This window comes from Meles meles, chromosome 12 (genome assembly GCF_922984935.1).
Source record: "Meles meles chromosome 12, mMelMel3.1 paternal haplotype, whole genome shotgun sequence".
In the NCBI taxonomy this organism is placed as follows: Eukaryota; Metazoa; Chordata; class Mammalia; order Carnivora; family Mustelidae; genus Meles; species Meles meles.
Window position 1 is genome coordinate 65,499,569 of NC_060077.1, and position 27,299 is coordinate 65,526,867.

The 27,299-nt window shown below is 36.7% G+C and overlaps 1 protein-coding gene across 3 annotated transcripts in view; it reads right to left on the minus strand.

The window, feature by feature from the left end:
* Positions 1–251: 251 nt before the first annotated feature.
* Positions 252–27,299, minus strand: part of RIT2 (Ras like without CAAX 2) — a 402,595-nt gene continuing 375,547 nt past the window's right edge. For all 3 annotated transcript variants that reach the window (XM_046025213.1, XM_046025211.1, XM_046025214.1), the window contains one exon: positions 252–737. In XM_046025213.1, coding sequence (XP_045881169.1) covers positions 510–737 — 228 coding nt within the window. In that variant the 3' untranslated portion in view covers positions 252–509. The remainder of the gene's footprint in view (positions 738–27,299) is intronic.

Below are 27,299 nucleotides of genomic sequence, written 5' to 3' on the forward strand. Positions count from 1 at the left end.
TTTATCTTCACAAAAAAGCACCAAGACTTCTATAGTTAAGGAAAGACAGGGCTGCAGACTCCTGCTCTGAATTGTTTCTTGAGCTTCTTCATTATTTACTGAGATTCCTGAAATGCAAACAATCAGAGGCTTATCAGGCAAAGGCAGATCCCCTGAGCCTTTTATCATTCTGTCTGCAATTTTGAATTTCCTCTATAACCAGACAGCATACCAAATGAAGCTAGACTCTTTAAAGGGAAATGAGGCAATTGGAATGTCAATTTTATTTAGTAATATATTGTAAAAACTTAAACAGCATATCCAGCTGATTGACAAAATCCATCCAACTGTTAAGGGCAAAACAAAACTATCTCAAGAGGTACAGTAATGCAGATCTCGCTTTTACCTATAGGCAGATATTTAAAGAGAAAGGGAGAGAGAGACAGAAAATACTGAAGCAGAATGCAACATCTGGAATTGTCCAACTGATAAAATTCAGAGAGAGAATAAGGGAGTTAGAAGCAAGGATATCATGTCATGTTTTCTTTCTTCTTCTTCAGTGAGCTTTTTAACTTCTTCCACAGGCTGTCTTTTCTCTTCAGTTTCTTTTCCATCAAGGATGGCATGGACTCCTTCTTGCGGATTTCCCTCACTAGACCGTGAAAGGCATCATCAATGCAGAATCTGAGGGCCGCAGACGTCTCAAAAAAAGCACAGTTATATTCCCTGGCCAGACTCAAGCCTTCTTCTGTAGAGACCTAAAGAAAAAGTAAATGATAGAAAAAAAAGAGAAAGGGAAAGATGCTTAAGTCAAAAACAATGTTCTCTATCAGGACTGTGGGCATATTATTTTTATATATATATACATATATGTATATATATATATATAAAATACAATTTGTTATACTAATGAGAATTTGGTATAGAGGAAAATTTCTAGAATTTCTAAACTTGATGGACAAATGAGAAATCAGGATCTCTAAAAAGGCAACTGATAAGAACTAATTAAAAATCAGTTCTCCAGACTTCAAAAAAAGTAACATTGGCACAGTGGCCAAAACAATGGCTTTAGAGTAAAACTGCTTGGTTTCTAAGTTTCAGCTCTCCCACTTTTGAGTTTTGCAAACTTGGGTAACTTTCTTAGCCTTTTTGGCCTCAGTTTTCTCATTTGTAATCTAAAATAATGACAACCACTTCCAAGGCTTTTTGTTAGTGTGTCTGATGTACGTTTTACAGATAATGTTGCTGAATAAATATTGAAAGCTTTATAACTACTGTGGTTAAATATAGTCCAGAGCTTTAAGTGAAGAATAAGCCAGACTGAAGTTGCCATGAACTTGAGAAATGATCTTCTGACAAAAACCAAAAGCTAACCGCCACCATTATGTCTGTAGCTAAGTACTTCAGAGCATGGTTAGAGCGCTACACAAGTTTTGTGGCACCAAAGCAGGCTGTGGTGCATGTTATTGCAGTGGATCCTCTAGGGATGATAAACCAACTGAGGTCAGGAACTATGCCTTAACATCTCTTTAATGTCCACTACAGTGCCTGGTACCTGAGTTACCACTAGAGGAGAAAGGATGATTAATAAAAGCACCAAGAGGGGCACCTGTGTGGCTCAGTGGGTTAACGCCTCTGCCTTCAGCTCAGGTCATGATTCCAGGGTCCTGGGATCGAGCCCCGCATCGGGCTCTCTGCTCAGCGGGGAGCCTGCTTCTCCCTCTCTCTATGCCTACCTCTCTGCCTACTCGTGATCTCTGTCTGTCAAATAAATAAATAAAATCTTAAAAAAAAAATAAAAGCACCTAGATTTAGAAAGTATGAATTAAGTTACAAACATAAGTGATGCATAAATATTTAAACAGGAGATTATATGACACTGTACTGGGTGCTAATAATCCTGCTCAAACTTTAGCATTCCCATTAGCTCTACTAGATTATTCACACTGGCTTGAAGAAAGCAGGAATAAGGCTGTTTTGACTCGATATGTTCTGATAGCCTCCTCATCCATACTGGTCTATTTATTGAAGTCACTCACATGTGTATGTATTTATATGTTCCTTTTTCCTGCCAAATGAAAGTGTATAGTGAACTGGAGACTCCATCAGCCTGTACCCCTGAGTATCTGTGACCAGGACTGTGGAGAGTGGAGCACCCGATTCACCAGGGTAGGCATATTCCCCAGGCCTAACTAAAGAATTTTGTTAACGTTCATCAGCTTAAAGCTTAAACATCAGCTAAAAGCTGATGACATTTTGGGGTTGTTTGTAGCCAAAACATAAACCACTTCTTCTTAACTGATACACCATGCTGCAATAAATGGTTGAGCTGGGATATAAAAAGACCTCTGATTTCAAAGCCAGGTCTCTTCTAGTCCTTAAAAACTTCACTAAGGGCTTTCATTCCTGCTGGCAAACACACCAGTTCTTTTTTGAGCTCATTTCTATCTTTTAGTGACTAAAGAAATGCAGATATAAGCAACAAGCTAAAGTTATTAAGATTCTGTCTTACCAGCAGTCATACATTTATTAACTTGTCTGATTTCCAAGGAATCACAGGTGACAGTCTTACCAAATATTTTGACCCTGTATACCATGTGTTGCCATTTATTTTTCAGTCTCCTGTAACAGTTTCCCAACTAAGAGGGTAATGGACGTACATTGGTGTTTTTTATAACAACACCACATTTCTAGTATGATTTCCTAGATTAATCACCTTTCATTACAATACACACACACATACACATACACAAACACAAATAGCTTCAAAATCCATGTGGCTTGCAGAAATGTTTCTTGCTCTTACTGCTTATTAGCAACTTGAGGGCAGACTGTGTCAGTTCAGCTTTAGGCTCTTTCTTAGCTGGGATCTGGTTTGTCCCTCCTAATCTTATTCTGAGACTCAGGTTCAAAGAACCCGTCTTATCTGGGATATGATGTTCCCATGACAGAGCAGTGGACAAGAGGCAGGGATAATTTTACTTGCATCTCAAAGGTCAAAAGACAAATGGAGAAACCTTAAGTCAATGAAGCAGAATGTGTACTCAGCTCACAAAGAATTGTGAAGAAGTAGAATCTACCAAAACTATTTACATGTAAGTGCAGCACACTATCCAGCTAAAAAAAGACAAACATTGCGAGACCAATTTTTTAAACACTTGTAGTTGAAACACCTTACATATAAGAATATAGAAAGAGTGAAATTTGAATGGAAATTAATACAAAAAAAGCGTTATATTGATGCAGTATCAGAGAAAGTAGATAGGTAAAAGTTACTTAAAGATGAATCTATCATGATGATACACATTTGTATGTACCAAAAATAATAGACTCATTTAATAAGCAAACAGAACTAAAATCCAGAATCACAGTGAGAAATTTTAACCATTCTTTCACATCAATTGAAAGAATACATAGATAAGTCAAGAAGGAGGTAGAAGGTTTGAACAAAACACCACATTTTATCTAATTTATATAGATAAGATGGCTATGCCCAACAACTGAAAGATTCACATTTTCTTCAAATGAACCTGAAGCACTTATAGATTGACTTCATGCTAAGCTTTAAAGCAAGTTTCAAAACACCACGAAGAATCGAAGTAGAAACACTCAAATTTCATGACCAATGTAGCAACCTCAAGCAGATGGAAAGAATGATAAAGACAGAAAGAAGTGAAATAGAAAATAATCATGCAGTGGAGAAAACTAAATGTGAAGATGTTAAATTGATAGAGTGCAGGCACGACAAGGTTAAATGTGGGAAAGGGTATAAATAAACTATATCAAGAATGACAAGTAGACATAAGTACAGGTCCTACAATCTTAAAAAAGGTAATTAGAGTGATATTTGTGTCAAGAAGTCTGACAAGTTAGATGAAGGACAAATTCTAAAAACAAAACTTACCAGAACTTTACACAAGAAGAAACAGAAAATCTTTGTTATCTTATATCTTAGACAGGATTTAAATATGTAATTAAGACTTTTCTATAATTAAGTCTCTATAACCATAGACTTCTCTGACAAATATGTGTGGATATAAGTACCAAAAGACTTGTACAAAATAGTTCCTATCAGTATTATCACAGATAACCAAAAACTAAAAGCAATACAAATAAGTGAATTTGATAATTTGTTGAATATGAATAGAATGGAACATTTTTCAATGCAAATGAATCAAATATTGTTATATGCAACTTAGGTAAATCTCACAAACATAGTAGGGTTTAGTGACAGAAATCAGACCTATGAAACATTTTTTTTCTGTGAAACATTTTTAATAAACTAGGATAATTTTAGATTGCTAGAAATGTGGCAAAGATAGTACAGATAGTTCCCATATACCCAATGTCTAATTATTCTCCTTGTTATAGTAATATGATACACAATTATACTTTTAGAAAGTTGAAACTCAAAAAAAACTAGTTTTAGGAGTCAATATGTATTTCCTTGGGGAGGTAACGCAAGGGTGTCTTCTGGGTGCTTTTTTTTATCTTCTTTGATCTACAGTGGTTTCAGGTGGGTTCACTGTGGGATAATTTACAAATTCTATACTTATAATCTGTGTAATTTTTGTATATGGTGCATCAATGAAAAAAACAGATGTACTATACAATTGGAAGTGCCCCCTCTGAATTTGGAGCATCACCATTTCCTCAAGTTCCGTAGTATTTCTGTACCTAAATGTTTCAACACTCACAGTAAATAGGATATGTAAAGTCTCAAATCACATCAGATCATGGCTTGCCACAAAATGAATCAGGTCTGGTCATATTTTGCAAAATACGTTAAAAATTTTGTATTTTAGATTTCTGAAATCAGATAACATTATGGACTTAGGTTTCTAGTGGGAAGGTTCAATACCATAAAGATTAAAAATCATCTCAAAGTAATGTGTAATTTCAATAAAAAGTACATTCAAATCCTGAAATCTTTTGAAACATAGATTGTTATACAGAGATAGTAAAATTCATAGGAAAGAATAAAGGTAAAAACAGGAAAGAAATAATTCTAGTAAGGAGGAGGTAGAGAGAAAAACAGTGACAATGGCATTAGAGTCATCCTACCACAGTTCTCTGTATATGTATAGCAGTCTAGCTAGTGGGGTATTAGTTAAGGGCTAGAAAGACCAAGACAATGCAGTGGGGAATCTAAAAACAAGATGATGAAATATATGGGAGCTTGATATACTATTGAGTAGCATTCTAAATCAAGGTTTAGATGTGAAGATCCATTTAGTGGTGCTCTGACACTGAGTCATCATCATTTTGGATTATCCTTGAAGTATGGAGATTATTTCTACCAGCACAGGAAGGTAATTTTACTTTGAGAAGAAAAGAAGTAGAAGGGGGTTGAAGTCTTTAATCATGTATTTCTTTCTTACGCATTTGAAAAATCTCTTTATACAAACATGTTTATGAAATGCTTCCTAGTTATAAAAATGTATTACACATTATTGGAAACCTCAAAATTCAGTTAAAATTCCAATGTAATAATCTTAATCTGAAAAAAATTAGAAAAATTCCATCCAAAGATTCATACCGAAGTCATATAAGCAAATAATAGATGACATAACTGCTTCTTACTGTAGCAAGATGAAGTATTTTTAACTCTGTAGCTCCTCATTGCTTTGGTAAATCCCTCTATTTCAAAGCATGGAATGTAGTTGTATATATTCTTAGACTCATTATCAGAATATTAATTCCATGTTACAACTCAGTAATTTTCACATTCATTATAATAAAATCCAAAAGAAAATTAAACTTAGTAAAATACCCGATCTCTTCTATAACTCCTGGAGAACTCTTACTAGATCAATCACTAAAAGTTTTTATTTTTTAAGAAAAATATTAAAGTAAAAGCGTACTTTAAAATTCCCATGTTTCAATAAATTTTATCTCACACTGATGTTGACAAACCATAATTTGTCATCCCTACATTGGATGTTGGGATCAATATACTATATATTCAATGCAAGAACTTGAGTCCAAACATGTAATAAAAAAAAAGTTCAAAAAATTAATTTTTACAGATTCTGGGCTTATGCTTAATAATTTTGGTCTGTTCAAAGGCTTTAAATATTTCAACTGTATCTCTGGGAATAATTTTTAGTCCACTAATGGTTCTGAGTGTTTCAGAATCAGAGTAACATAACAAGAAGTAACAGTTTCTATATTAGGCTTTAAAACCAGGGTATGTAATATATTCATCCAATATATTATATCTTAGCTATCCAAAGTTTAAGTAAAATTAAGTATTTTTAAATGAAAAATATTCATCCATGCCATACAGTAGCAGCTAAAAAAGAAGCACAGTGTTAGACGGGAATTTTTTCCCCCCAAATTAGGAGTTTGAGGTCCAAAAATGGTTAAGCAAATGGTTCAAGGTCACATACCTAATTAAGTAAAACAACCATCAAGTTCTATTCTCTTTCATCAAGTATTGTTTCCAATCCTTGCTGTTTCTCTGGAGTCTTTCCAGTTCCCTCTGCCAGTATTCCACATATATGTAATTGATTATTCTGATCTGAGGTTTTATAATTTGGGATTATTCTTAAATTACAAACCAATGGCATAGAACATTTTACGTTGTAGTTATAGAAAAAGAAAAATTTAAAAACAAAGAGAAAAATAATATTGTAGAAAGATTATTTGGGGGTCAGGGAAGGAACAATTAATGCAGATCCAATTGCCCCTCAACTGCAAGGATGGGGACTTTGTGATTAAATGTGCCACCTGCAGGCTTTAGAAAGTATTGGCAGAAAAAAAGGGATTAAAGAAAAATGTTTTATACAATAGAAAATTTCAATGACCCAGGGGAGCCATCTTTTTAATAGATGTGACCTTTTTCACCGAGGAAGATCACTGTGTAATGTGCCAGGTACTCCCTGAAATGCCATTTCCCATCTGCCCAAGGAGGCATTAGAGCACAGCCACAGCTGCATGGGGGGGGTTGAAGAGACCCCTGGGGCATGATGGCAAGCACAGCCTGATCTGGTCCTGGCCCAGCTGCTGGTGGGAAGTGGCAAGCATGCTGGTCAATTAGAGTTCCAGTCCCAACAATCTGCTGACTTCAGGAGCTTCATTGGTCTTTGTTGTAAAGGTACTCAGGGTAGTGGTGGTCGTCTAGTAACCTGTATAATTCTTAGTAGCATAGAAGGAAAGTCTGATGCTGCTTTGCTATATTTGCTAACTTTGAATGAAGAGAGATTGGCAGAAGGATATGTCTGGCTCTTCCAAGAGAAGCTTTGCAAGTGTAATATCTTTATGATTCAATCTACTAGGTGCTGTTAAAACATTCAGGATACGGAATAAACTCTTTGGGACTTGTTTATATTTTTTAATGCTTTCCTGTGTTTCAACTTGATTCTTACCCATAAAGATAGTAATTTTCATTATAGAGCCTACATCATCAAGGTAACAGGAATCAGTCTCTTGCAGATTTGCGACCAAAACATTTTATTTGTTAATAACAAAATAAGAAGGAAAAGTTGCCCAAACTTAGATTGTTCAGTTTTTATTTTGTTTAGTTGTGTAATTGATTTTGATCAGTTTTAACAATATGAGTACCTCGCCGGTTTCCTTGATAAGCTCCAATGAAAGTGTTTTTGATTTGTTTGCTTTTTTAATCTGCAAGTTATTCTTTTTAAAGATTTATTTATTTTAGAGAAAAGGAGAAAGCACTAATGGGAGGGGTAGAGGGAGAAGGAGAGAGAATCCCAAGCAGATTCTGTGCTGTGTGTGGAGCCTGGTGTGGGTCTGAATCTCATGACAATGAGATCATGACATGAGCTGAAACCAAGAGTCAGACGTTAACCGACTCTGCCACCCAGGCACCCCTACAAGTTATTTTTTTTTATGCATATCTTCCATTTAAAGCTAAGTGCATAAACTACTTGCAGGGAAAACCAAAACACAGCAAAGCACTGGCAAGAATTTCCCATCCTCAGCTGCAGTCACTGACATATGAGAAACTCATTCTTTTTATTTTTAATTTTCATTCCAATGTACAATGTTATATTAATTTCAGGTACACAATATAGTGATTCAACAGTTCTGTACATTACTCAGTTCTCATCATGTGTACTCTTAATTCCCTTCATCTACTTCACCCATCCCCTCACCCACCTCACCTCTGATAACCATCAGTTATTCTCCATAATTATAAGTCTGTTTCTTGGTTTGTCTCTTAATTCCCTTCGAATGTTTTGTTTCTTAAATTCCACATATGAGTGAAATCGTATGGTATTTGATATATTTGGCTTAGCATTATACTCTCTGGCTCCGTACCTGTTGCTGCAAATGGTGAGATTTAATTTTTTTTAATATTTTATTTATTTATTTGACAGAGAGAGAGAGAGATCACAAGTACACAAAGAGGCAGGCAGAGAGAGAGGGGGAAGCAGGCTCCCTGCTGAGTAGAGAGCCCGATGTGGGGCATGATCCCAGGACCCTGAGATCATGACCTGAGCTGAAGGCAGAGGCTTAACCCACTGAGCCACTCAGGTGCCCCTAATTTTTTTTTTTTAAGATTTAATTCTTTTTTATGGCTGAATATATTCCATTGTATGTATGTATGTATGTATACACACACACACACACACACACACACACACACACACTACTGCTTCTTTATCCATCTGTGTATTGATGGACACTTGGGCTGCTTCCATAGTTTGGCTATGGGAAATAATGTTGCAATAAACATAGGGGTGCATATATCCCTTCAAATCAGTGTTTTTGTATTCTCTGGGTCAATATCTAGTAGTGTGATTATTGGATTGTAGGGTAGTTCTATTTTTAGTTTTTTGAGGAACCTCCATACTGTTTTCCACAGTGGCTGCACCAGTTAGCATTTCCATCAACAGTGCCCAAGGGTTCCTTTTCTTCACATCCTTATCAATATTTGTTGTTTCCTGATTTTTTTTAAGCTATTCTGACAGGTGTGAGGTGATACCTCATTGTAGTTTTGATATGCATTTCCCTGATGATGAGTGATGTTGAGAATCTTTTCATGTGCCTGTTGACCATCAGATATCTTCTTTGGAGAAATGTCTCTTTATGTCTTCTCCCCATTTTTAATTGGATTATTTATTTTTTGGGTGTTCAGTTGCATCAGTTTTTCATATAGATCCTAATCCTTTATCAGATATGTCATTTATAAATATTTTCTCTCATTCAGTAGGTTGTCTTTTAGTTTTATTGGCTGTTCTTTGCTATGCAGAGATTTTTTATTTTAATGTAGTCCCAATTGTTTATTTTTGCTTTTATTTCTCAACCAAAAATGTTGCTGCAGCCAGTGTCAGAGAAATTCCTGCCTGTGTTCTCTTCTAGGATTTTTATGGTTTAAAGTCTCAGATTTAGGTCTTTAATTCATTTTTAGTTTATTTTTGTGTACAGTATAAGAAAGTGGTACAGTTTCATTCTTTCGCATGTTGCTGTCTGGTTTTCCCCAACACCATTTGTTGAAAAGACATATTCTTGCATATTCTTGCCTCCTTTGCCAAAGATTAATTGGCCATATAATTGTGTGTTTATTTCTGGGCTTTCTATTCTGTTCCATTGATCTATATGTCTCTTTTTGTGCCAGTACTTTACTATTTTGATTACTATAGCTTTGTAATATAACTAGAAATTTGGAATTGTGATGCCTCCAACTTTGTTCTTTCTCAAGATTGCTTTGCCTACTCCAGGCTTTTGTGCTTTCATATAAACTTTAGGCTTGTTTGTTCTTGTGAAAAATGCTGTTGGTATTTTGATAATGATTGCATTAAAAATGTAGATTGCTTTGAGTAGTATAGACATTTTTAAAATATTTGTTATTCCAATCCATGAGCATGGAATGCCTTTCCATTTCTTTGTGTTGTCTTCAGTTTTTTCCATCAGTGTTTTATAGTAGCAGAGTACAGATCTTTCACCTCTTTGGTTAAGTTTATTTCTAGGTACACTTTATTATTTTTGGTGCAACTATAAATGCAATTGCTCTCTTATTTTCTCTTTCTGTTGATTCATTATTGGCATACAGAAATGCATAAGATATCAGTATACTGATTGTGTATCCTGCAAGTTTACGAAATTCATTTATCTGTTCTAGTAGTTTTTTGGTTGTCTTTCAGGTTTTCTATATACAATATCATGTCATCTGCAAAATGTGGAAGTTTTACTTCTTTACCAGTTTGGATACATTTATTTCTTTTTGTTGTTTAATTGGTGTGGTTAGGAATTCCAGTATGAAGCTGAATGAAAGTAGTGAGAGTGGACACCCTTGTCTTTTTTCTAACCTTACAGGAAAAGCTGTATGTTATATGTTGTTAGCTATTGGTTTTTTATGTGTGGCCTTTATTGTGTTGAGGTATGTTCTCCCTAAACCTATATATTTGAGGGAATTTTTTTTTTATAATGGTTGGATGTTTTATTCTGTCAAATGCTTTTTCTGTATCTATTGAAATGACCATAGATAGGGTTTTTATCTTTCTTTTATTGACATATCATGTTGGTTGATATGCAAATATTGAACCACATGTTGTATCCCAGGAATAATCTGACTTAATCATGATGAGTGACTTTTTTAATGTATTTTTATATTTGGTTTGCTAGTATTTTGTTGAGGATTTCTACATCGATGTTCATCATAGTTGATGTCGTTCTTTTTTTTTTTTTTAAAGATTTTATTTATTTATTTATTTGACAGAGAGAGATCGTAAGTAGGCAGAGAGGCAGACAGAGAGAGTGAGAGGGAAGCAGGCTCCCTGCTGAGCAGAGAGCCCGACGTGGGACTCGATCCCAGGAACCTGAGATCATGACCTGAGCCGAAGGCAGCAGCTTAAACCACTGAGCCACCCAGGAGCCCCGATGTCGTTCTTTTTTAGTGGTGCTTTTATCTGGTTTTGGTATCAGAATAATGCTGACCTCATAGAATAGATTTGGATATTTTCCTTCCTCTTCTATTTTTTGGAATAGTTTGAAAAGAATAGGTATTAACTCTTCTTGAGATGTTTAGTAGAATTCCCCCTGTGAAGCCGTCTGGTCATGGACTTCTGTTTGTTGGGAGTATTTTGATTACAATTGCTGGTAATCAGTTTGTTCAAATTTTCTATTTCTTCCTGTTTTGGTTTTGGTAGGTTATATGTTTCTAGGAATTTAATCCATTTCTTCTAGGTTGTTCAATTTGTTATCATAAACTTTTTATAATATTCTCTTACAATTGTATTTCTCTGGTGTTTATTGCTACCTCTCTCCTCTTTCATTTGTGGTTTTGTCTGAGTCCTCTCTGGTTTTTTTGTTTGTTTGTTTGTTGTTTGAGGAGTCTGGCTAGAGCTTTATCAATTTTGTTGATCTTTTCCAAGAAACAGGTCCTGGTTTCATTGATGTGTTCTATTGTTTTGTTTCCTTGTTTCAGTTTGTCATTTATATCTACTCTAATCTTTACTGTGTCATTCCTTCTGCTAAGTTTTAGATTTTTTTGTTATTCTTTTGCTAGCTTCTTTTGGTATAAGATTAAGTTGTATGAGATTTTTCTGCTTCTTGAGGTAGTCATTTAAACTTTCCTCTTAGAACTGCTTTTGCTGCATCCTAAAGATTGTGGATTGTTATTTTATTTTCATTTGTCTTCATGTATTTTTTTGATATCCAATTTTTATTTCCAGATTGACCCATTCTTTGTTGAGTAGCATGTTTTTAACGTCCATGTATTTGTGCTGTATCCCAATTTTTTAATATGGAGGATTTCTAGGATCATAGTGTTGTGATCAGAAAAGATGGATGATGGATGGTATGACTTCAGTCTTTTTTTAATTTGTTGAGAATTATTTTTCAGCCTAATCTAATATGTGATCTATTCTGGAGAATGTTCTCTGTGCAGTTGAATGTGTATCCTATTGTTTTAGGATGGAATGTTTGAATAAGTCTGTTAAATCTGATCCCATGTGTCATTCAAAGCCAGTGTTTCCTGGTTCATTTCTTGTTTGGATATCTGCCAGTCAATATAAATGGGGTATTAAAGTCACCTACCATTATTGTATTGCTATCAATTAGTTCCTTTATGTTTGTCATTAGCTGTTTTAAGTATTTGGGTGCTTCCATGTTGGGAATATAAATATTTATAATCGTATGTTGTCTTATTGGATTATCCCCTTTACTCTTACCTAGTGTCCTTCTTTGTCTATTATAGTCTATTTTGTCCAATGATTGTCCCCAGCTTTCTTTTGACGTCTGTTTGCATGACAGATGTTTCTCCATCCCCTCACTTTCAATATACTGGTGGCTTTAGCTCTGAAGTGAGTCTCTTGTAGATAGCATATAGATGGGTCTTTATTTTTAATCCATTCTGTCACCTTATATCTTTTGATTGGAGCATTTGGGCTAATACATTCATCATTCAAAGTAATTATTTTTCCCCCTCCTTTTTTTTTTTTCCTTAAAGATTTTATTTATTCGTTTGACACTGAGTGAGAGAGAAAGTAAGCACAAGCAGGGGGAATGGCAAGCAAGGGAGAAGCATGCTCCCTGCTGAGCCAGGGACCTGATGTGGGGCTCCATCCCAGAACCTGGGATCATGACCTGAGCTAAAGGCAGCTGCTAATTGCTTGAGCCACACAGTACCCCCCCTTTTATTTTATACTTTTTTGAAGTTTTTATTTTATATTTTCAAGTTTTTTTTTAATTTGTTAGTCAATATACATCATTATATTATTTTTGGGTGTACATCTCAAAGTAATTATTGCTGTGTATTGCCATTTTGGTACTTGTTTTGTGGTATAGTTCTTCTCTGACCTTTTCTTGCTCTCTTTCAAGGTTTGTTGGTTTTCTTTAGTGATATACTTGGATTCATATCTTTTGAGTTGTGGTTGTCATTAGATTTGTATATAACATGTTTTTCATGTAGCAGTCTATATTAAGTTGATGGCCACTTAAGTTTCAGCCCATTCTTTACTTCTTTCCCTGTCATGATTTAAGCATATGGTATCATATTTTATGTCCTTTCATTCTATGAATCCCTTGACTAATTTTTACAGATACGCTTACTTTTACTGCTTTTGTGTTTTCCACTTTGCTTATTCCTATTTGTGATCTTTGTTTTATGCTCAGTAAGTCCCCTTTAACATTGCTGGTTTAGTGGTCATAAACCCCTTTACCTTTCATTTCTTTGAGAAACTCTAGCCCTCTTTCTAATTTGAATGATAGCCTTACTGGATAGAGTATTCTTGGTTGCAGATTTTTCCTTTTATCACTTTGAATATATCATGTTCCTCTCTTCTGGCCTGCGATTTTTTGCTGAAAAATCAGTTGTTAGCCATATTGGATTTCCCTTATATATATTGGTGTTCTTTTGCTGCTTTTAAAATTCTCTCTTCATAAGTATTTTTTGCCATTTTAATTACTGTGTTTCTTGGTGTGCACCTCCTTGAGTTGATTTTGTTGGGGGATTCTCTGTGCCTCCTGAATCTGGATATCTCCCCCCCACCCCCAGTTAGGGAACTTTTCAGCTATTATTTCTTCTTATAAATGTTCTGCCTACTTTTTTCTCTCTTCTCCTTTGGGTATCCCTATAATGTGACTGTTATTATGCTTGATGGAGTCACTGAGTTTCCTAAGTCTATTCTTATTTGGCATAATTTTTGGCATAATTATTTGGCCTATTTTTTCCCCCTTAACTGCTTAGCTTCATTACTTTCCTGTACTCTGTCTTCTATGTTGCTGAGTTGCTCCTCTACTCCCTCTAGCCTGCTATGTATTCCATCTAGTGAATTTTTTTTTTAAAAGATTTTATTTATTTGACAGAGAGAAATCACAAGAGAGGCAGGCAGAGAGAGAGAGAGGGAAGCAGGCTCCCCGCTGAGCAGAGAGCCCGATGCGGGACTCGATCCCAGGACCCTGAGATCATGACCTGAGCTGAAGGCAGTGGCTTAACCCACTGAGCCACCCAGGCGCCCCTCTAGTGAATTTTTAATTTAATTTATTGTGCTCTTCATCTCCAGTTGGTTCTTATCTCTTTGTTAAGGGTCTCACTAATGTCTTCCACTCTTTTCTCAAGTTGAATGAGTATCTTTATGATCATTACTTTTGATTATCAGACATAGTACTTATCTCTATTTTATTTTGCTCTCTTCCTGTGGTTTTGTTCTGTTCTTTTGTTTGGAACATATTCCTCTGTCTTTTCATTTTGTCTAACTCTCTTTGTGTTGGGAAAGTCAGCTATGTCTCCTGCTCTTGAAAATAATGGCTTTATGAAGAAGTCTGCTAATTCCATATAATGCAGTGTTCCTGTTCACCAGAACCTGATGCTTCAGGGGGTGTCTCCATTGTGTGTTACATGCACCCTGCTTTTGTGGGCAGAGTTTGTTAAAACTCTGATCCCCATCCCAGCAGGGATCCAAGATGTGTGCAGGTCTGCTTGCAAAATGAGACCTGTAGACATGACTGGGACTGGGCCTGACCTGTGCAATTCTGAAGAGCAAGCAAAAAATGGTAGGGTGTGCAATTGTAACAATAAGGTGTACCTGGGCTATCTCAGGACCTGTCATTCTTGGGGCCCAGGCTGTTCAAAATGCACAAGTGGGGAGACGTGGTGTTAAGGTTTGTGCCAGTCTTCTGAGGGAGGGGACCTCTAGCCCAAGGAATGAGGCAAACATAACTGGGAAGGGTAGATCTACTGAAGTGGGGAAGGGGCAGCAGGGCTTAAGTGAATGTCAGCACAGTGCTGGTTCCAATAGAAGTCCTTCAGCAGTCCCTACCCCTTTGGAACATGCTTCAACCTGCCCTGAGACATACTTCTTTACATGCCCACTGCAATATTCTAGCCTTTGAATATTTGCACATTTCCTCTGCCTGAAATGTGCTCCACCCAACATTTTTTGTGGCTGTTTTCTTCTCATCAGTCATGCCACAGCTTAAATATTATTTCCACTGAGACACCTTGTGTAACTATTCTCCAGAAAATATGCTGCACATTGCCAGTGATACTATACCATTGTTCTGCCTTATTTCTTTCTTGGCACTCACTTACTCTATGAAATTATTTTACTAATTTATTCCTTTGCTTATTTTCTGACTTCCTTCAGTACAGTGTAAGCTTTATTATAGCAGGAATCTGTCATTCTTGTTCAGTGCTGTACCTGGACCCAGCAGAGTAGCCAGCACTTAGAATGACACTACTGGATGCCCGGCCATAGTAATACAGTGCTGGGGTTATGATAAATAAAGGAGCTAGTTGTCAGGGCAATAGGAAAATAAAAAGAAAATTCCAAATCACTATAATCAGTGCCATGACAGGGGCCAGCACAGAGCACTATGGTGACATTTATAAGTAGTGCCCATACCCTTATTACTGGTTCTGGGTTTCTTCAGGGAGGATATCTTTGTAGGAGACCTAAGTGATAAGCAAGAATTATGCAGGTTGGGGGGGGGTGGCAGGGGAACTGGAAATAGTCTCAGATAGAAGGACTAATAATGGCCTAAGGCAGAGGTGATAATGGTACTTTTGTGGGCTCATCAGTAGTTAATGTGGTTTAGAAGTAAGGAGGAAGGAGAGAATGAATAGCACTCTCAGGAGAAATTTAGTGGGCTTAAATGCCTAATTTATGTAGATTCATATGAAATTTGTTTGAAACCTGTCAATTAAGTAAATTTTAAAAGCCTATTTCTTGAGTTCCTACTCTGTGCAAAGAAATGTAAAAGGTTTTCCCTGTCCTGCTAAAGAGATATTGATTGACTGGAGAGAAAAGCAGGACATAATAAATTAAATGGTGTAGCCAGTCCTTCTGAGGCACAGGATGGTAATGGCTCTAGGGTAAAGGGTTTAGACTGCTTTGTACAAGAGACATTTGAAATCTCCAAGGCCTTGTGCTTTTCATCCAAGAAGCCCTGGTATGCTGGGGGGAAAGGTTGCCATGGCAGCCAGTAGTTGCTATGAAGGGAAAAAAGAGAAGCTTAATGCTAAATATTTTGCTAATAGCAATATCTGGCTTCTTTGAATTTTTCTCCTAAGGACTACTTTTAAAATATCTTGTTAAAATTATAACTCAATAAAGTTAGGCAGTATATGAAAAATATATGTCAGAATATATATAAATATGTAAGTATATATATATATATATATGTGTGTATGTCCATGCCTTAGGATATATTAATATATTTGTACTAATAAATGTATATATTTGATGTACATTAAATTATACTTTATGAATAAAGAGTAAATTTTTGCCATTTGGAGAACTTAAGTATCAAAAAATATCTCAAAATTTATTACATTAATAAATTTGTATTAGGTAAAAATAGAAGGAACTTATGTATTATATTTGTAACATATATAACAATTTTAATTAAGCAATAAATTGTATAGCTGTGTAATATCTGCATCCCCTACAGACTATAAGACCATGAGGATAAGGAACATTGCTTTCCCAGTAACACCTTAGTGTTTCACACATGAAACAATAACAATAACAATCTTTTGTATATCTTCCTTGAAGGGGTGGCTGAATAAAGGGATAGAAAGGCAACCAAGGAGGAAGTAACCAACTACTACGGCAAAAACTCTCCATAAATTAACTAGAGAGCTCATAAGCCCAAATCTCATTTGAGCTGCCAAAGGTTTTGAGTCCCATAAATGCCCTATTTTATATGTATACATGTATACTATCTGTATAAGATAGGTGTACTGGAGAATCTCTAAACAAACAAAAACAAAACAAACAAACAATCAAACAGCTGCATCATGATTCTTTCTTAAATTTAGGGATCACAGTGGTAGAGGACACTGATGTAGTTCAAAGAAAAGCCAGAGGTGGTATCAGGGTTCCACCAAGTTTGTGGTCAACACATGTATCTTTTGGATTGTATTCAGAAAAGGAACGCCTTGCAAAGAAGAAAGAACCTGAGCAAAGTAAGTTTGAGACAAGTTCTAACTCTGGGTTCTGCAGAATATAAAGCTGAACCAATGTTCCAGGGAGCTGGGCATTTTTTTGAAAAATTTATAAGCCTGTGCTTACTGGCACTACTATAAATTTAGTTTTCAATTTTTGCAGAGCCATCAGTGCCCTTGTCAATCATTTTGCTTATTATTAGCTAGTGCCCTTTCCTATTCCTCATTTAGTTCTTCAAAATCTTCACTTCTCATTTTCAGCAGATGTTCTTGCCCTCTTACTTCACCTCAATGAGAAAATAAAAGCATCCAAAAATAATGAGTAAAACATTCAAGGCTAGCACCTAGAAGCTCACCTGTGTCATTAGCTACATTTTCTTACTCTCCCAGTCTCAAATGAAGATAGGTTATTGATTCTGTCAAGTCCAACACTTCCATCTGGGCTCTTTCCTCTTCAATGTCTATTTCAGTCATGCAGCACGAGTTGTACCTTCCTCTGTTCTATATTTTAAGCATTTCTTATAGTCTCTTTTTTCCAAGAAAAATATACAAGTCACCTGTTTTAAGAATCCAGTTCTGGCTACTTTCTTTCTTCCATCCATCCTTTTGTTCGCCATTAACTGTAGATTATTTAGGAAAGCCCTTGTACAAGGGTAAAAAGATGGAGAATGGGGGTAATGCATGAAAATGGAAGAAGGATGCACAGTCTTAAAGCACCCTACTAGATGGGAGAGGATATTTACAAATGAAATATTCAGTAAGGGGTTAATATTCAAAATATGTGAAGAATTTACACAACTCAACACCCAAAAAACAAATAATCTGATTAAAAATGGGTAGAGGAAGGGCGCCTGGGTGGCTCAGTGGGTTAAAGTCTCTACCCATAAAAATGGGTAGAGGACCTGAATAGGCATTTCTCTAATGAAGACATACAAATGGCCAACAGACACATCAAAAGATGCTCAACATCACTAATCATCAGGGAAGTACAAACCAAAAGTACAATGAGATCACTTCACACCTGTCAGAATGGCTAGTATCAAAAAGACAAAAATGACAAGTATTGGTGGGGGTGTGGAGCGAAAGGAACCCTCATGTATTGTTGGTGGGAATATAAATTGGTACAGCCACTGTGGAAAGCAGTTGGAGGGTCCTTGAAAAAATGAACCGTGTAAATACTATATGATCCGGTAATTCTACTACTGGGTATTAACCCCCAAAAAACAAAACATGAATATACCTCTAGAGGTTTACTGCAGTGTTATTTATAATAGTCAAGATATGGGGCGCCTGGGTGGCTCAGCGGGTTAAAGCCTCTGCCTTCAGCTCAGGTCATGATCCCAGGGTCCTGGGATCGAGCCCCGCATCAGGCTCTCTGCTTAGCGGGGAACCTGCTTCCTCCTCTCTCTCTCTCTGCCTGCCTCTCTGCCTACTTGTAATCTCTATCTGTCAAATAAATAAATCTTTAAAAAAAAAAAAGATATGAAAGCAACCTAAGTGTCCACTGATAGATGAATGTATAAAGATACTGTGGGGTACACACACAATTATTGCTCATAATATAAATCAGCCATAGAAAGAATGAATGAAATGTGCTATGGGGAATGCTGTGAAGTGTGTAAACTTGGCTATTCATAGACCTGTACCCCTGGGGATAAAAATACATTATATGTTTATAAAAAAATTAAAAAATTAAAAATTAAAAAAAAGAATGAATGAAATCTGGCTATTTGCAATACCATGGATGGACTAGAAGGTATCATGCTAAGTGAAATAAATCTAACAGAAAGACAAATACCTGTGATTTCACTTATATGTGGAATCTAAAAGAAAAAAAGAAAAGAAACAGACCCGTAAACACAGAAAATAAACTAGTGGCTGCCAGAGGGAAGAGGGTGGATAGGCAAAATAGGTAAAAGAAAGTTAAGGTCCAGGTTTCCAGTTATGGAATGAATAAGTCATGGGGGTGAAAGGTACAGAATAGGGAATGTATTCAATGGTACTGTACTGGCATTGTATGGTGAAGGGCTATAGCTACACTTGTGGTGAGCACAGCATATAGAATTGTTGAATTTCTGTTGTACACCTGGAACTAATGTAACATTATATTTCAACTATACTTCAATTAAAAAAAAATAAGATATCAGAAGTTTATGTGCTGATTTAATCACTTCTGATTTGCGCATCAACATTCACAATCTGGATTCTGTTCCCCCCTCACCAATTCTCCTAAAATAGTTTTCAAAGGTATAAATATGACCCCTGCTGCCAAACCCAATAAGTGCTTGCAGTGATCTTTCAGCATCTGCAATAGTTGACAAATTGACTACTTTCTTCTTTAAACTTCTCATCTGATTTGGTACCTTCTTCTTTCCTGATTTTTCTAACCTCTTTCTGGTTACTGTTTCTGAGTATTTGAATATATTCAGTATCTTAAAAAGACTACTCTTCACTCACTTTTCCCATAACTATGTGCCCATGGATTCTGACCTTGACTTCTATTCTTTTTTTTTTTTTAAGAGAAAGATGGTTTCTTATATATATATATATATATATATATATATATATATATATATATATATATATTTGACAGAGAGAGAGATCACAAGTAGACAGAGAGGCAGGCAGAGAGAGAGAGGGAAGCAGGCTCGCTGCTGAGCAGAGAGCCCGATGCGGGACTCGATCCCAGGACCCTGAGATCATGACCTGAGCCGAAGGCAGCGGCTTAATCCACTGAGCCACCCAGGCGCCCCTGACCTTGACTTCTATTCTTATTTGACATTTGTTCCTTATATATTCATATTCATGTCCAAGCTTTAGTCATCATTAGAATTCTCATAAGCCCCTATTGATGTCTTCAAAGATCATCTCTCGGTTTAAGCCCAGAATCACATGTACAAGTCTCTCCTGGGTAGTTTCTCTGAAATGTTCCTAAGCACTTCAAATTTGTGGTCAAATTAATTATTTTTCCTTGACAAATGTTCCATCTTGGCTAATGGCACCGGTATTCCCAGTAATCTAGGCAGGTTCATCTGTCCCCCATATCCTTAAATCTAACTGATAAGCCATTCCATTTCCATCTTTTTATTATTGTATACTGACATTTTCCTCTCCATTTTCATGGCCAGTGCCTTAATCCAGGGCTCTTAGTGCATTTATCTCCTAAAGGATTTTTCTACCCTCCGACTTGACCTCCCTCAAATCTATCCTTCATACACTATCCAGAGAGAAATTTCTATAACATAAAAGCAAGTATTCATCTCTCCAATTTAAGTTATTTTTGTGATTCCCCCTTCATCAAAAACACAGTGAGTAGCACATAATAAGTGCTCAAAAAACAGTGATTTATTCCTATGGCGACTGGTACTAAATGAAGTCAGGCTCACCTCTTATTTGGACAAATAACTCTGCCTCTCAAACCCCAGTCTCCTCCTCAAGATAAAGAGGATAATACCATCTCCTTCAGAAGGTTCTTATGCAGATTAAAGATTATGTAGTAATATGGTCCCTAACCTCCTAGGACAGAAAATGTACTTAATAAATATGTACTTAGTCATAATTACCAATGAAGCAGTCTGGCCTCTTAGAAGAATCAAGGACATCATATGGGCTACCAGAACTAAAAGGATATGGAATATGCTAAAAACAAAAGAATTTAGGATTTCAATGGACTTTAGGGTCATCTTTAAGCCACCACGTCATTACATATCATTCCACAACAACTCTGTCAATGACTACTTTTTGTAGGCACACAATAATTACACAATCCTCTATAAAATGACCCCTTTTATCAAAAGTTCTTATATTTAGTCAGAGGAGAATTGGAATTATAGAGCTGAAATTGCCCCAAGGCATCCTATCCTCTAAATCCTAAGCAGTTTAAGAATTCCTTAATTTTTGAGATATTACAGTTCTTCAATGCTGGAGTTGGCACTAAAACCCAAGACTCTTTTTACCACCGCTAATGCCCCTTTTTCTACAACACAAAGACTCTGGCCTGATGACATGGTGCAGAGGACAAATAGAATACACAGGACATAAAAGTGCAGAGAAGAACCTTCCTGAGGCAAGCAGGCTTGCATGGAATAGGGGAGAGACTAGAGACTTTCCCCTATCGAGTGAGTAGCTGAGGACTCTGGGCATCTGGTTATGGGGCTTTCAGTTTACTAAATTTATTTTTTTATTTTTAAAATGTGTATTCTATAATTTTTTTTTTATAAGAGTATGTGTGAGTTCCTTCCCTTCGGATCTGGAAGTTAAATGTAGATTCAAGTGGCTGCACAGATGACAGCATTTAACTGTACAAGAAGCCCCTCTGTGGCCTTAGCAACTCCTTCCATTTGTTGCTTCTCAAGCCCAGTTGCCCAGTCCCTCCCCAGGTGGACAAAATGACCTGCTTCCCGAAGCCTGTGCACACAGCATGCCAGAGAAAGGAAGGTAACCTTGACAATTCTGTTAGGAAGCAGCGGCCTGAGACTGCATCTCCAAGTCAATGACACCTGTTTTCTCTTCCAGATTCTGGTCATGTCAGAGCACAGAGCAAACAACACTATCACGGTGATAACTTGTCAGCTCACTGACATTATCTGTGCTCCATCCTCCACAGAAGCAGCTGAGAACATAGTCTGTGTTAGTCAAAACAGCAGGTCTTACTAAGATACAGGGAGAAAAGTATTCTGGTTGAGACGGTGGTTTATGAAACCAAAGGTCCTGAGTTCTAATCACATCTCTACTGCTTACGAGTCGAGTGACCATAATTGAGTTACTTACCCTTTCTAAAATTTAGTGTCCTCATCTTAAAATGGAGTTAGTAAGAGATAGAAAGGAGATAACAGAATGCTTCATGCTTATTGCAGGTTAAATGTACTATAATTTGGACTTTTTTGTTTATTCATTTAATACATAGAATTGGTTTGTCTCCAGTCAGGAATCATGCAATGCTGATGAATGAGAGGTTTGATTCTCGTCTTTACAACAATTACCAGAGTGGGGGAGGGGGCCTTCTACTGTCAGAGTTCCTCTGATACATTTGACTCCATTGCCCTATTTATCCTCAGAATGGTTCAATTTTCCCTGGGGCACATTTTACTAAATGTGTCATAAAAGCATTTTGTTCAAACCACAAGTTTTCCCCATCTCATTCCCCTCCCCCAGCCACCATAGTTATGTTTAATCAGTAAGGGCTGGGGTTACTGTCTCTCCTCAATCTACTAAAAACCATGAATACGCTTTCACTTCCTCTGTTGTTTTCTTCACCTTTCTCCTTCATAGCCTCTTAAATTTCTTTTCTTCAATTTTCTTATTCTCTAACTTTACCTTTTCTTTTCATCCTTGTCCTTTAGATCTTACCAGCCAACATTCTGCTAATCTCTTGGGGGTTTTTTGTTTGTTTGTTTGTTTTGTTTTTGTTTTTTGACAGAGAGAGAGATTACAAGTAGGCAGAGAGGCAGGCAGAGAGAGAGGGGAAGCAGGCTCCCCACTGAGCAGAGAGCCCGATGTGGGGCTCAATCCCAGGACCCCGGGATCATGACCTGAGCTGAAGGCAGAGGCTTAACCCACTGAGCCACCCTCCCTGGGGTTTTTTTTAAAGTAATTCCCAGACTCTTTACCATGAACTGTTTGTTGATCCCTAAGACTGAGTATGATTTCTCCCTCTTTGTAAGTCCATAAGCATTTGGTTTTTGTCACTCGGTCTTTCATTATGATTAATATTCCTCTTATTCAGTACCAAGGGTAAGTTTCATGGGCACACAAATAGTGCTCCTTTCTCCTCTCTGTCTCCTACACTTGGAATCATCATCAAATTGGTTCCAAAACTGACTCCTATTATTTCTTAAAACTAACTGTTTATGAAAGTCTCCCCTCCTCCGAATTATTGCAGTGTTTGCCTTAGGGATTCATTTTTTACCCTTTCTTATGGTGTATGGCTATCAACACAACCTACATTTGGTCTTGTGTTCAGATCTTGGACTTTCACGGTGACATCTAATTTACCAAAGTTCCCAATTCCCTTAACCAGTTGTGATTTGTCTAAGTGCAAGCCATGCTAGGTGGACAGGTAGATCATGAAATCATGGAATCACAGACATAAGAGACAATCAGTGTCGTAAGGAAGTCAGATATCATTGCTTTTACAGCACTCCTGTGAGATGGGGCACAGAGACTTTTTATAGACACTTCCAGTATGAGTTCATATATCAGAGAATCCCAGGCTATGATGTGTATCTCTCACTGGCTAAAAGTCCATACTATTAAGAGGAAAATGTCCTCCCTAGATTTCCTATCTCTTATCCTTCTGGCCTTATAGAAATATTCAGAATACCCCTTCCCCTCCACTGCCTTTTCTTCCATGTGACAGCTCCTTTAATACTGGAAAACATAAATGATGTCTTCCACTCGTGGCTTTACCACTGATTGTGTTCAGAAGATAGCACTGTCTTATTTTCAGAAGACAGTCTTCATCATCAACAACAACAACAACAAAAAAAAGAAAAAAAATCAGAAGAAAAATGAGCAGATGGTTCCATTTTGCTTTGTTCTTGCAGAGTAATATGTGACCCAAACAAAGGATCTATAAAACAGATAAATAGCAGCAACAACAATGAAACTTTCGTTACAGGATCATTACTTTTCTAACCACAGAGGATGCATAACTGCTTCACCACACCAGACATTAATGATTTTGTTTTGTTTTATTCTGTTTAACTATACTTGTTACTCCCTCTGCTAGGATAAGGCAGATAGTTGGGCCACTACATTTTAATTTCTTTGATAGACAAGCAAAAATATAAGAACCTGAAATATGTCCTCTGCAATGGCATTATTATCACTGCTAGTGATACTTCCTAGGAAATAGCTTCCTTTGGTGACTCATTCAAAAATACATACATCTTCCCTACCATTTAGCCTCTTATGGATAGTTGCAATGCATTTATTCATCTCCAAATAAGCAACATACTGAATTTGTAGATCCTTAGTACATATTTACTGAACTAGAATAGTTAAGATGAACATGAACAAGAAGAGTCCTGTACTGTATTTGTTTTTTTGTGTGTCTAAGGTGGGCAACCCTAAATTGACAGAGAAAGAGGAAGGTGATCTGGATTAAACAAAGAGTGCTCAAGAGGAAACCAATGGAATTTAGAAATGACATCTATACATGACTCTCATTCTGTGGAGGTGAGCTACATTTTTGCTCTGCAGGGTAACATCTTGACCACACTGATTTGGATACGAGTGTCCTTATCTATAAAATCAAGGGAAAGGATATCTGAAGGTTACTTCCACCCCAGTGATTTCTCAAACTCCTTATTTTTTTCCCCTTTCTCTTGCCATGCCTACCCACTCTCTTTTTTGAATCAGTCTTTTCTTATGTTCCATTTCCAAGAATATCCACAGTATTTACCCAGTTGCTAACCACTCCACATCCTCCATACCCTACCCATTTAAAAGTCCTTGAACTTTCTCGAATTCACCATTCCTTCTGCCTAGATACATTTCCAAGGAATGTACCACATCTGTTAAAAGTTTAACTTCCACTGTCTTTATGACACTTCTTGAGAGTAGAAACTACCAAGTTCATTTTGTACTCTCAGAATTTAACCATAACAGGGATTTGATAAATATTTATTAAATGAATTGGATTCATCAATAAAGTCACAACATCACTAATGTTATCTTTTCTTTAGACTTGTGTAAGAGATTGCAAAGGGAAAATCTATGACTGACCTTCTTATTTCACTAAGTCTGTGCCATCTCTGAGAAAGCTTTGAAGTATTATCATAAATAATTAAAACAAAGGCTCACTTACCAAACTAATTTTTGATGTAGCCTTATAGTGTTTACTTGCTAGCTGATTTGAGAAATTTGAGAGTCCATTCATCTAGCTATCTTGAAAAATTCATATTGCCTTAATATTTACAGGTACTCAATCCTCATCACAAACATCATCACAAAGCTTCCCTGAGCCTATGTTTTCTTCTCAAGGTGGACCTGGAATATCCATTAATTTTGCCATTAGTTTCTGGATCTGATGTTTGCAATGCATAATGAATGCATTTGCAAATTAGCAGAGTGAATATTTTGTAATTATGAAGGAAATTAATATTTTGTGTCAAAAGAAAAAAAAATATTTCCATAATCAGGCATCCAATAACAAGAAATGTTGCCTATGCCTATGCTGTAACTATATGTAAAGAGATTTCAGAAGAGTAATGCAAATGATCCAATTCATGGGCAATTTAAGTACAGTAAACTAACATGGAACATGTCTTCATCTTTTCTAAGACCAGTTGCCATACAGCCTGTCCTCATGAAAAAGGAAATATTTACTGTCTCTGTGAGGTATTTTACAACATTAAAATTCTGTTTGTGGCTTTTGTAAACCTCCCCTGGAAAATTACAAGTGAGATTAAAAGGAACTCTGACAGCCTGGGGAGGAATTGATAGATGACCTGCCATATTTAAGACAGCCAGCTCTCTGCTAAGGTCAGCCCTCACATACCGAGAGGACAAAAGCAAAACACGAGGTCCAGGGAGAGCCAGGAGGCTGAAAGAACAAAGTGTGTTGACATCAGTGATCTCTAGTCCTGGCCTAAGGGGAAAGACTGTTCTCTTATGTATGTTTATACATACACTTAAATATTTACTTGCATATTTATTATTTATACAGGCACAAAGTATATATACTTTTTTATGTAATTTATGCATGATTTAATATATAGTATATTGTGTGTGTGTGTGTGTGTGTGTGTGTGTGTGTGTGTGTGTGTGTGTATCCACATGGGGGTAAAAAACAAAATGCAGTGATTTTTCCATGTCCTTGACTTATCCTTACAGGAGATTTCTTCCCTGCATCCTAATCTAATTGAGTTTGTTGTATGTTTACCGTTCTGAGTGAGTTTGTCAGAATGATACTGGGATTAGCCCAGGATAGATTTTGGTGGGGAGTTTCAACACTAACAAAAATCATCTAAATCAGGATGGCAGGCCCAAGTGCTGGTCTTGAGGCAGCCTAGCAATAAATTGCCTTCTGGTGCTTAAACCTGCCAACCACCCGTCATTAGAAGTTCAAGGTTTCCATGGATACCTCATCCTGAGTACAAGTGAAATGATAACTCTTCAGAAGCCCTTTACACAAACAGGATGGCTTGGAGTTAAGTGGAGGTTAGTCTAATTAGTTATAGAGGGAAGCAGGTTTCTATGAATGGCTTCCAAAGCCCAGTTTAATTAAAAGTCAAAAAGAGGGCGCCTGGGTGGCTCAGTGGGTTAAAGCCTCTGCTTTTGGCTCAGGTCATGATCCCAGGGTCCTGGGATCAAGTTCCTCATCAGGCCCTTGCTCAGCAGGGAGCCTACTTCTCCCTCTGCCTGCTACTCCCTCTGCTTGTGCTCTCTCTCTCTGACAGATAAAATTAAAAAAAAAAACCAAAAACTCAGATCTGATTGTATTGCTTCTCTAATTTTGTTGAGTCATTCCATGATTCCATGCTACCTAAGACAGAAATCCTCAGGTTTCTGTTTTTCACAGACAAGGTTGTTCTTGTTTTGTTTTGTTTTTAATTAAGAATGAGGTAGGCTTCTGAAAGCATCTACAGAATGTAGGCCTTCAGTGATAGACATGTATTTTTGCCTGCCCAGATGACCTCCCCCTTTTTGAAATAGTACCCCAATATCCCTTGGGACAGCTATCCTTTTTCTATTTATCAGCCCAAGAATTTTGATGGGATTGACTCTACTTCTAAGTCTAAAGGTAAACAACCCAGGCTTGGTATTCAGAGAGCTACATCTCCTTACCTAAAATTTTGGTTGCAAAATTAAGTATGACCTAAACAAGGCTAGCCACCCTCCTCCCCTGGAATTTCACTAGCACTATTCAGAAATAATCATGATAGAAATCTCTAGATAAGTTTGTGAAGTGCAAGTGCCTACCTAAGAATAAAGTCAATAAAAAAGAAAAACAAAAATGGAAAGATTCTGATGATATTGTTAGGGGCTTTGACTCTAGTTACTCCTGAAGCTAACTGAATTGGGTTTTCCAGTCAAAGGACCTCATAAATTTATTTTTGTGTGTTTTGTTGTTGTTGTTTGAACTAGTATGTATGGAGTTATATAAGAACTGAATGGGTTCTGACTAATATACTTGTCAAGTTTTTATTTCAGCAAGTATTATAAAATGATGTAAAGTATTACTGAGGCTCTTTTCTGGTCCCCTGTGGTTATCAACAACTATAGAAATTACTCTGGAAAGAACCCACAGTTGAAAGCAAAGATAAATTTCAAGTGGTCATGTTTAATGAGAGCCTGATTCCTGGTGCCGGGCATTCATATTTTGCATCAGATTTCAAACTAGTTAAGTACTATTTTCTTCCAGAAATATTTTTAAAGAGACTAAAAAGAAAAAAAGGACATTAATTTTAGGTGTGCCAAGAAAGCAGTGAGCGAGACACTCTTTTCAGTTTTTCAT